This window comes from Oncorhynchus clarkii, chromosome 14 (assembly GCF_045791955.1).
Source record: "Oncorhynchus clarkii lewisi isolate Uvic-CL-2024 chromosome 14, UVic_Ocla_1.0, whole genome shotgun sequence".
Taxonomy (NCBI): domain Eukaryota; kingdom Metazoa; phylum Chordata; class Actinopteri; order Salmoniformes; family Salmonidae; genus Oncorhynchus; species Oncorhynchus clarkii.
The window spans coordinates 40,806,461-40,818,901 of NC_092160.1; the positions used below are offsets into that span (position 1 = coordinate 40,806,461).

General features: G+C 41.5%; 1 protein-coding gene across 1 annotated transcript in view; it reads left to right on the top strand.

Moving 5' to 3' along the window:
* The window catches only part of LOC139366600 (iron-sulfur clusters transporter ABCB7, mitochondrial-like), a 48,792-nt gene that overhangs the window by 8,115 nt on the left and 28,236 nt on the right, over positions 1–12,441 (top strand). Inside the window, exons 2-4 of the mRNA XM_071104283.1 lie at positions 1,098–1,175; positions 1,312–1,386; positions 11,345–11,464. Of these exons, the coding sequence (XP_070960384.1) occupies positions 1,098–1,175; positions 1,312–1,386; positions 11,345–11,464 (273 nt within the window). The remainder of the gene's footprint in view (positions 1–1,097; positions 1,176–1,311; positions 1,387–11,344; positions 11,465–12,441) is intronic.

The window sequence follows — 12,441 nt, forward strand, 5'->3', positions numbered from 1 at the left end:
GGTCGTGGGATGGTGGGGGGGTCCGTGTCTGTCAGATCTGATACTGTATACTGGTCGTGGGATGGTGGGGGGGTCCGTGTCTGTCAGAACTGATACTGTATACTGGTCGTGGGATGGTACGGGGGTCCGTGTCTGTCAGAACTGATACTGTGTACTGGTCGTGGGATGGTGGGGGGGTCCGTGTCTGTCAGAACTAATACTGTGTACTGGTCGTGGGATGGTGGGGGGGTCCGTGTCTGTCAGATCTGATACTGTGTACTGGTCGTGGGATGGTGGGGGGGTCCGTGTCTGTCAGAACTGATACTGTGTACTGGTCGTGGGATGGTGGGGGGGTCCGTGTCTGTCAGAACTGATACTGTGTACTGGTCGTGGGATGGTCCGTGTCTGTCAGAACTGATACTGTGTACTGGTCGTGGGATGGTGGGGGGGGGTTCTGTCAGAACTGATACTGTGTACTGGTCGTGGGATGGTGTGGCGGGTCCTTGAGGGGCTTTTGACCATGTCTTTGGATTCCTCATGTCTTACTCATTGTTTGAAAAACGTTTGGTCCAAATCGGATGTCGGGTACTATATTTATTGAATATGATTTGGATCCTTTAAATTAAAATGGCCAATATGGGTGCAATCAATTAGTATAATTTCTCAGAAATCAAATTGTATCTCAGCAAAATAAAGTTGTAGAAATAAATCAGCATTCCTAACTACAGAAAATATTTCGGAACTCTCTGAAACGCTGGGTGTCATGGTTGAAATGGATCGACCCACATGTCATCAATAAGGGTTACCTCCACTCTATAGTCTTAGTTATGTTCACAACCTCTTGTCTCCTAAATACAGTCTGTTAAATATTATCTGTACACCGTGACCTCAACTGACACCGGCTGTGTTTGAACTTCCATGCTTTTTGGCTACTGTTTTATCTCACAGCCCTGAGGGGGTATCTGTCAACAAGAAGGAATGTTTCTCTTCTGTCTGGATCTGTACATTTTTACTGAAACAGGTTCCTCCCCTCTGGTGTCTCCTCCCCTCTGGTGTCTCCTCCCCTCTGGTGTCTCCTCCCCTCTGGTGTCTCCTCCCCTCTGTCTCCCATTCTGTAGCTGAGCCCCAACCTGAGGACAGCCACGTGGACAGTCAACAGGAGTGACAACAGCAGACGTTTACTGGAAGCTGCAAAGGTACTTTAGATTGTTATTGGAGCTTATGCCATTTACGGTATCAGAAACAATTACGTTTAAATATGAACTCTGAAGAATCTAGTTGTAATATATTGTGTGTGTGTGTGTGTGTGTGTGTGTGTGTGCTTGTTCACAGCATTTGCAGGTGACAGATCGGACATGTTGGCACGGAAATGCGGGTGGAAGATTAAACGCAGACCCCAAAAATGTGGTAAGAAAAATAATACTTCCAAATGTTCAATAACAGAAGCATGTTGTTTTATTAGCTCCATGTAAACAGAGAAAATAGGTGATGATTCATTTTTTTTTCTAACTCAATTCTGCAGGGAAAGAGTCACCTCTACTTTTATAGCCAACTGTTTGTGTTAATTAGTTCCATCAGTAGACCAGCAAAGACAGTTAAAAGTTAAAATACTTTGATGTACTACATAAGTAAAAATACTTTGATGTACTACATAAGTAAAAATACTTTGATGTACTACATAAGTAAAAATACTTTGATGTACTACATAAGTAAAAATACTTTGATGTACTACATAAGTAAAAATACTTTGATGTACTACATAAGTAAAAATACTTTGATGTACTACATAAGTAAAAATACTTTGATGTACTACATAAGTAAAAATACTTTGATGTACCACATAAGAAAAAATACTTTGATGTACCACATAAGAAAAAATACTTTGATGTACTACATATGTAAAAATACTTTGATGTACTACATAAGTTAAAATACTTTGCTGTACTACATAAGTTAAAATACTTTGCTGTACTACATAAGTAAAAATACTTTGCTGTACTACATAAGTAAAAATACTTTGATGTACTACATAAGTAAAAATACTTTGCTGTACTACATAAGTAAAAATACTTTGATGTACTACATAAGTAAAAATACTTTGATGTACTACATAAGTAAAAATACTTTGCTGTACTACATAAGTAAAAATACTTTGCTGTACTACATAAGTAAAAATACTTTGATGTACTACATACGTAAAAATACTTTGATGTACTACATAAGTAAAAATACTTAAGTAAAAATACTTTGCTGTACTACATAAGTAAAAATACTTTGATGTACTACATAAGTAAAAATACTTTGATGTACTACATAAGTAAAAATACTTTGCTGTACTACATAAGTAAAAATACTTTGCTGTACTACATAAGTAAAAATACTTTGATGTACTACATAAGTAAAAATACTTTGATGTACTACATAAGTAAAAATACTTTGATGTACTACATAAGTAAAAATACTTTGATGTACTACATATGTAAAAATACTTTGATGTACTACATAAGTTAAAATACTTTGATGTACTACATAAGTAAAAATACTTTGCTGTACTACATAAGTAAAAATACTTTGATGTACTACATAAGTAAAAATACTTTGCTGTACTACATAAGTAAAAATACTTTGATGTACTACATAAGTAAAAATACTTTGCTGTACTACATAAGTAAAAATACTTTGCTGTACTACATAAGTAAAAATACTTTGCTGTACTACATAAGTAAAAATACTTTGATGTACTACATACGTAAAAATACTTTGATGTACTACATAAGTAAAAATACTTAAGTAAAAATACTTTGCTGTACTACATAAGTAAAAATACTTTGATGTACTACATAAGTAAAAATACTTTGATGTACTACATAAGTAAAAATACTTTGCTGTACTACATAAGTAAAAATACTTTGCTGTACTACATAAGTAAAAATACTTTGATGTACTACATAAGTAAAAATACTTTGATGTACTACATAAGTAAAAATACTTTGATGTACTACATAAGTAAAAATACTTTGATGTACTACATAAGTAAAAATACTTTGATGTACTACTTAAGTTATTTACACCACTGGTGTAAATAAAGTCAGATTTTGTCATAAAGTACACTATTGTTTCGATTCCAGGTTTAGTATCACATGACTTTATACCATTACACTACTCAATACCACAACAAAAGTATTAGCCAAAGTCCCAGAATGACCCTTGATGCTGACCAGTAAAGCTCTGTTCAATCATTGGGCATCTTTCAATATCATTACATTTTAACATTGTAATGTTTTATTCAGCCATGTATTCATTAATGAATCAATTATTCAATCTTGCAATCAATTTGACTTTACCAATATAACTACATAACATAATGGTATTCATTTATTTGAATGGTAAATCTCTTGATAAACTGAGTAAATCAAGATGTAGTCCACGTGTAGTCACAATACAGGTAATATATATTATTCAATAGGTCTCGTTACAATACAGGTGTGTATGTATGCTATGTATGGTATGTATTCAATAGGACTGTCATGCATTAAGTTGAGCTGGTTTTGGCTGATTTCATGGGGCTACAGATGAGTCTATTTCCCTTCCATTTAGAACTTATTTTATTGGCAACTGCTAGATCATATTCTTTTTATTGTACTGATCAACATTTGCATGGAAAAAGCGATCCCTTTTTGTAAAAGTCTGCGCTGTCTCTTTAAGAAAATAATGATGTCATTTGGAGGTAGAATGTGGCTGTGTTACTATTCTAGTGGAAACCCGACGGGAGGCTGAGTACATTTGTTTATGGTGGCAAGGGAGATTAAGTGAATTGATAAAGTTTTGGTGGCAATCAGCTTTGAAAGTTGCATATTTTGCTTCATGAATACGATTTTTTTACCGCCGATACCGATTTATTGGAAGGCCAAAAAAAGCCGATGCCGATTAATCGGGCTACTTTTTTTTGGGGGGGGTTTATATAGATTTGTAATAATGACAGTTACAACAATACTGAATGAACAATTAACATTTTTTTATTTTGACTTAATATAATGCATAAATAAATTCTATTTAGTGTCAAATGAATAATGATACCTCTAGTTTGCGTATTATCATAGACAATGTACCAGGGTAGTGAATTGATGATAGCTTCAGCTGTCAGCTAGCTGGGACATTTGTCCTATAAAGATGGAAGATATCGGTATCTTCTTGCATTGTAAAGGGTTCTTGCCTGTAGGACATTGTTTTGCGAACAATAATGAACAGTTTCAACATTTCTACATGCCCTGTCACATTATACTTGTGTGCAGCATGAGGGGGGAGCAAACAATGCAACCCAGAGAGCTCTAGAAATCAATGAGGAAGTGGAGCACTGCTCTTCGTGCTATAAAGGGGCTGATCTGATACGTGATTGAGAAGGTAAAGTAGGTGTAAGATGCATTGGACAGAAGTACTGAACCTAACCAAAATTCTACTATCAAACCATTTTTTTTTTGTATAGTTAAAAATACCAAAGTTTCAGTATACTGTGCAACACACATTACTGTCATCAAAACACTCCAAGATCGCATAGCAGTTCAGACGTCTTTTGTCCTCGTCTTGTCGTGTCCTGTATATATATATATTTACAACTTTTTTTCACATACATTTTATTTTTATTTTCCATCAACTCATCTTCTAAACACTCTCCTGCAACCAGCCTCACCAATTTATATTTATAAAAAAGTATTATTTACCTCAGATCTGTAATCCTCCAAGAAGCTAGCCAGAAACTAGCCAGAAGCTAGCCAGGAGCTAGCCCAGAAGCTAATCCAGAAGCTAATCAGAAGCTAGTTAGCTTCTTTACTGGCAAATCGTTAGTATTCAGCTAACCACGGTTTGTGGTCATCAGCTATCCTTTAGCTCGAAAATCTATCGCCAGTTTTGTACGGTGCAGCTCGGAACGGAACATACCGGACCAATTTTTCTCTCCATGTCCCTGGATTTCAACTGCTCTCTGGACATTCATACCCGGATCTCACAGCTAGCTAGCTACTATCCGTGTGACAATCGGCTTTCGTCGATTCCGGAGCAAACATCAATTATTCTGGTGCTAGCCAGCTCCGTCAATCACTCCTGAGTTCCATCATTCACTCCTGGGCTGCAGTCACTTATCCGGACCCGTTTTACTGCCTACGCGGAGCCCCACCGGGCCTTCACAACTGGACTGCCGACGTTATCTACCTGAAGGAGATCCGGCTGGCTCCTCCGTCGCGACGTTACCTGAACGCCCATCTGCGGCCTGCTAACCGTTAGCTGTCTTACCGGCTGCTATCTGAATAGACAATCGGACAATTTATTTATTTTTATTATTATTATGTTTTCTTCTCGGGCCTCTATAACTATATCTATTGTTTTTATTTTTGTTGTTGTGTGATTTGGATTAATCTCCTCTACCACACGGAACCCCACTAATCTACTGACGGAACGCAAGAGTTGGCTAACAACATACCTCCATCCTATGCTAGCTTGCTACCGATGGCCTGGCTAGCTGTCTAAATCGCCGTGACCCTCAACCAACCTCTCCACTCACTGGACCCTTTTGATCACTCGACTAAGCATGCCTCTCCTTAATGTCAATATGTCTTGTCCATTGCTGTTCTGGTTAGTGTTTATTGGCTTATTTCACTGTAGAGCCTCTAGTCCTGCTCACTATACCTTATCCAACCTATTAGTTCCACCACCCACACATGCAATGACATCTCCTGGTTTCAATGATGTTTCTAGAGACAATATCTCTCTCTTCATCACTCAATACCTAGGTTTACCTCCACTGTATTCACATCCTACCTTACCTTTGTCTGTACATTATACCTTGATGCTATTTTATCGCCCCCAGAAACCTCCTTTTACTCTCTGTTCCAGACGTTCTAGACGACCAATTCTTATTGCTTTTAGCCGCACCCTTATTCTACTCCTCCTATGTTCCTCTGGCGATGTAGAGGTGAATCCAGGCCCTGCAGTGCCTAGCTCCACTCCTATTCCCCAGGCGCTCTCTTTTGACGACTTCTGTAACCGTAATAGCCTTGGTTTCATGCATGTTAACATTAGAAGCCTCCTCCCTAAGTTTGTTCTATTCACTGCTTTAGCACACTCTGCCAACCCGGATGTTCTAGCTGTGTCTGAATCCTGGCTTAGGAAGACCACCAAAAATTCAGACATTTTAATTCCAAACTACAACATTTTCAGACAAGATAGAACTGCCAAAGGGGGCGGTGTTGCAATCTACTGCAAAGAGAGCCTGCAGAGTTCTGTCCTACTATCCAGGTCTGTACCCAAACAATTTGAACTTCTACTTTTAAAAATCCACCTCTCTAAAAACAAGTCTCTCACCGTTGCCGCCTGCTATAGACCACACTCTGCCCCCAGCTGTGCTCTGGACACCATATGTGAACTGATTGCCCCCCATCTATCTTCCGAGCTCGTGCTGCTAGGCGACCTAAACTGGAACATGCTTAACACCCCAGCCATCCTACAATCTAAACTTGATGCCCTCAATCTCACACACATTATCAATGAACCTACCAGGTACCTCCCCAAAGCCTTAAACACAGGCACCCTCATAGATATCATCCTAACCAACTTCCCCTCTAAATACACCTCTGCTGTCTTCAACCAAGATCTCAGCGATATCTGCCTCATTGCCTGCATCCGTAATGGGTCAGCGGTCAAACGACCTCCTCTCATCACTGTCAAACGCTCCCTGAAACACTTCAGCGAGCAGGCCTTTCTAATCGACCTGGCCGGGGTATCCTGGAAGGATATTGATCTCATCCCGTCAGTAGAGGATGCCTGGATATTTTTTTTAAATGCCTTCCTAACCATCTTAAATAAACATGCCCCATTCAAGAAATTTAGAACCAGGAATAGATATAGCCCTTGGTTCTCCCCAGACCTGACTGCCCTTAACCAACACAAAAACATCTTATGGCGTTCTGCATTAGCATCGAACAGCCCCCGTGATATGCAACTGTTCAGGGAAGCTAGAAACCATTATAACACAGGCAGTTAGAAAAGCCAAGGCTAGCTTTTTCAAGCAGAAATTTGCTTCTTGCAACACTAACTCAAAACAGTTCTGGGACACTGTAAAGTCCATGGAGAATAAGAACACCTCCTCCCAGCTGCCCACTGCACTGAAGATAGGAAACACTGTCACCACTGATAAATCCACCATAATTGAAAATTTCAATAAGCATTTTTCTACTGCTGGCCATGCTTTCCACCTGGCTACTCCTACCCCTGTCAACAGCACTGCACCCCCAACAGCAACTCGCCCAAGCCTTCCCCATTTCTCCTTCTCCCAAATCCATTCAGCTGATGTTCTGAAAGAGCTGCAAAATCTGGACCCCTACAAATCAGCCGGGCTAGACAATCTGGACCCTTTCTTTCTAAAATTATCTGCCGAAATTGTTGCCACCCCTATTACTAGCCTGTTCAACCTCTCTTTCGTGTCGTCTGAGATTCCCAAAGATTGGAAAGCAGCTGCGGTCATCCCCCTCTTCAAAGGGGGGGACACTCTTGACCCAAACTGCTACAGACCTATATCTATCCTACCATGCCTTTCTAAGGTCTTCGAAAGCCAAGTCAACAAACAGATTACCGACCATTTCGAATCTCACCATACCTTCTCTGCTATGCAATATGGTTTCAGAGCTGGTCATGGGTGCACCTCAGCCACGCTCAAGGTCCTAAACGATATCTTAACCGCCATTGATAAGAAACATTACTGTGCAGCCGTATTCATTGATCTGGCCAAGGCTTTCGACTCTGTCAATCACCACATCCTCATCGGTAGACTCAACAGCCTTGGTTTCTCAAATGATTGCCTCGCCTGGTTCAACAACTACTTCTCTGATAGAGTTCAGCGTGTCAAATCGGAGGGTCTGTTTTCCGGACCTCTGGCAGTCTCTATGGGGGTGCCACAGGGTTCAATTCTTGGACCGACTCTCTTCTCTGTATACATCAATGAGGTCGCTCTTGCTGCTGGTGAGTCTCTGATCCACCTCTACGCAGACAACACCATTCTGTATACTTCCGGCCCTTCTTTGGACACTGTGTTAACAACCCTCCAGGCAAGCTTCAATGCCATACAACTCTCCTTCCGTGGCCTCCAATTGCTCTTAAATACAAGTACAACTAAATGCATGCTCTTCAACCGATCGCTACCTGCACCTACCCGCCTGTCCAACATCACTACTCTGGACGGCTCTGACTTAGAATACGTGAACAACTACAAATACTTAGGTGTCTGGTTAAACTGTAAACTCTCCTTCCAGACCCATATCAAACATCTCCAATCCAAAGTTAAATCTAGAATTGGCTTCCTATTTCGCAACAAAGCATCCTTCACTCATGCTGCCAAACATACCCTTGTAAAACTGACCATCCTACCAATCCTCGACTTTGGCGATGTCATTTACAAAATAGCCTCCAATACCCTACTCAACAAATTGGATGCAGTCTATCACAGTGCAATCCGTTTTGTCACCAAAGCCCCATATACTACCCACCATTGCGACCTGTACGCTCTCGTTGGCTGGCCTTCGCTTCATACTCGTCGCCAAACCCACTGGCTCCATGTCATCTACAAGACCCTGCTAGGTAAAGTCCCCCCTTATCTCAGCTCGCTGGTCACCATAGCATCTCCCACCTGTAGCACACGCTCCAGCAGGTATATCTCTCTAGTCACCCCCAAAACCAATTCTTTCTTTGGCCGCCTCTCTTTCCAGTTCTCTGCTGCCAATGACTGGAACGAACTACAAAAATCTCTGAAACTGGAAACACTTATCTCCCTCACTAGCTTTAAGCACCAACTGTCAGAGCAGCTCACAGATTACTGCACCTGTATATAGCCCACCTATAATTTAGCCCAAACAACTACCTCTTTCCCTACTGTATTTCATTTTATTTATTTTGCTCCTTTGCACCCCATTATTTTTATTTCTACTTTGCACATTCTTCCATTGCAAAACTACCATTCCATTGTTTTACTTGCTATATTGTATTTACCTTGCCACCATGGCCTTTTTTGCCTTTACCTCCCTTCTCACCTCATTTGCTCACATTGTATATAGACTTGTTTATACTGTATTATTGACTGTATGTTTGTTTTACTCCATGTGTAACTCTGTGTCGTTGTATCTGTCGAACTGCTTTGCTTTATCTTGGCCAGGTCGCAATTGTAAATGAGAACTTGTTCTCAACTTGCCTATCTGGTTAAATAAAGGTGTTCTCAACTTGCCTACATGGTTAAATAAAGGTGTTCTCAACTAGCCTACCTGGTTAAATAAAGGTGTTCTCAACTAGCCTACCTGGTTAAATAAAGGTGTTCTCAACTAGCCTACCCGGTTAAATAAAGGTGTTCTCAACTAGCCTACCCGGTTAAATAAAGGTGTTCTCAACTAGCCTACCCGGTTAAATAAAGGTGTTCTCAACTAGCCTACCCGGTTAAATAAAGGTGTTCTCAACTAGCCTACCCGGTTAAATAAAGGTGTTCTCAACTAGCCTACCTGGTTAAATAAAGGTGTTCTCAACTAGCCTACCTGGTTAAATAAAGGTGTTCTCAACTAGCCTACCTGGTTAAATAAAGGTGTTCTCAACTAGCCTACCTGGTTAAATAAAGGTGTTCTCAACTAGCCTACCTGGTTAAATAAAGGTGTTCTCAACTAGCCTACCTGGTTAAATAAAGGTGTTCTCAACTAGCCTACCTGGTTAAATAAAGGTGTTCTCAACTGGCCTACCTGGTTAAATAAAGGTGTTCTCAACTGGCCTCCCTGGTTAAATAAAGGTGTTCTCAACTGGCCTACCTGGTTAAATAAAGGTGTTCTCAACTAGCCTACCTGGTTAAATAAAGGTGTTCTCAACTGGCCTACCTGGTTAAATAAAGGTGTTCTCAACTGGCCTACCTGGTTAAATAAAGGTGTTCTCAACTAGCCTACCTGGTTAAATAAAGGTGTTCTCAACTAGCCTACCTGGTTAAATAAAGGTGTTCTCAACTAGCCTACCTGGTTAAATAAAGGTGTTCTCAACTAGCCTACCTGGTTAAATAAAGGTGTTCTCAACTAGCCTACCTGGTTAAATAAAGGTGTTCTCAACTGGCCTACCTGGTTAAATAAAGGTGTTCTCAACTGGCCTCCCTGGTTAAATAAAGGTGTTCTCAACTGGCCTACCTGGTTAAATAAAGGTGTTCTCAACTAGCCTACCTGGTTAAATAAAGGTGTTCTCAACTGGCCTACCTGGTTAAATAAAGGTGTTCTCAACTGGCCTACCTGGTTAAATAAAGGTGTTCTCAACTAGCCTACCTGGTTAAATAAAGGTGTTCTCAACTGGCCTACCTGGTTAAATAAAGGTGTTCTCAACTAGCCTACCTGGTTAAATAAAGGTGTTCTCAACTAACCTACCTGGTTAAATAAAGGTGTTCTCAACTGGCCTACCTGGTTAAATAAAGGTGAAATAAAAAAATAAAATAAAAAACTGTAATCAGCTTGGTGTTGCTGCTCTTCAGCAGCTCTGTCGCTTTAGCCAGGCCTCCGTGGCAGCCGGCTGACAAAGCCACTAGATGGCAGAGATATTGCTTAAAGCTATTTACAAATTATAGGCAATGCAACATGAAGACAATGCTCTGATCATTCATCGGCTGATCGCTCCCCACTCAGATGACTACTTTAAAATTATGGAAGCCCTTGATGACGATGTCCATCTAGAGACCTCTTTCTATCTCTGAGCTGCTGCCCAGCCCTACGGCCCTCTGGGAGATGTAGTGTCAGGCAGGCTATCCGTGTTCACCTGGAGACAGATGGCCAGTCTGCTCCCCGTTTCCCTGGGTGTACACAACCCCACACCAAGCATCAGGTGTCAGAGTGGGTTGCCTGGGGCCTGGAGAGCAGCTACAGGCCAGGGGCCTCTAGTTTTCCCTTCTCTGTCTGTCAAACCAATTGGGAAAGAGAACTACAGGATCCTATTGGACAACTACATTGTCTTGCCATATTGTTATCAAAGAAACCTTGGTCATCAATGGTTGTTAAAATGATCTACACTTTTCCTCTTGGGTGCTGTTATTATTATTATTTGTCAGTGTTTTGGACAAATTAAGCTTTTTCCTTGAGGCGTTACATGTGTTACCTTCCTGTTCTGTGATCACAGTGAGGAGGAACACATTTTAAATGATAACGGATGACATTTAGCAGACGCTTTCATCCCAAGGGACTTTTTTGTGTATGGAAGGCCCCAGCGGGAATCAAACCCACAATCCTTGTCTTTGCAACCTCCATGCTCTACCAACTGAGCCATGTGAATAAGCAATGTTATGTCATCTAACAGTGTTTTTCTTGTGTCCTGGTGGCAGTTGAAGGAGGTGAATTCCCAGACCATCCTGTCTAACATGCTGTCCTACGTGTGGCCCAAGGACCGGCCTGATCTACGGGCTAGAGTTGCCATCGCCCTGGGACTGCTGGCTGGAGCTAAGGTAGTCTGATGACACACACACGCACGCACACACACACGTGTACACACACACACACACACACACACACGTCTGCTGGCTGGAGGTGAGGTAGCCGGGTGGAGGAGGTAGCCGGGTGGAGGAGGTAGCCGGGTGGAGGAGGTAGCCGGGTGGAGGAGGTAGCCGGGTGGAGGAGGTAGCCGGGTGGAGGAGGTAGCCGGGTGGAGGAGGTAGCCGGGTGGGACACATCTGCTGGCTGGAGGTACAGTGCTTATAGAAAGTATACATCTCAACCTTTTCACATTTTGTTCAAATGTGGGATTGAAATATATTTGTCATTTTTTTTTATAAATGATTTACATAATACTCCATAATGTCAAAGTGAAAAAATAATACACATTTTTACAAGTTAATAACTCAAATGTGGCTTAGCAAGTTACATGGACTCACTCTGTTAAATAATAGGGATTGACATGATTTTTGAATGACTAACCCTTCCTCTGTCCCCTCAGTCTAGTAGTGAATGACTACCCCCTTCCTCTGTCCCTCAGTCTAGTAGTGAATGACTACCCCCTTCCTCTGTCCCCTCAGTCTAGTAGTGAATGACTACCCCCTTCCTCTGTCCCCTCAGTCTAGTAGTGAATGACTAACCCTTCCTCTGTCCCTCAGTCTAGTAGTGAATGACTAACCCTTCCTCTGTCCCTCAGTCTAGTAGTGAATGACTACCCCCCTCCTCTGTCCCCTCAGTCTAGTAGTGAATGACTAACCCTTCCTCTGTCCCTCAGTCTAGTAGTGAATGACTACCCCCTTCCTCTGTCCCCTCAGTCTAGTAGTGAATGACTACCCCCTTCCTCTGTCCCCTCAGTCTAGTAGTGAATGACTACCCCTTCCTCTGTCCCCTCAGTCTAGTAGTGAATGACTACCCCCTTCCTCTGTCCTCTCAGTCTAGTAGTGAATGACTACCCCCTTCCTCTGTCCCTCAGTCTAGTAGTGAATGACTA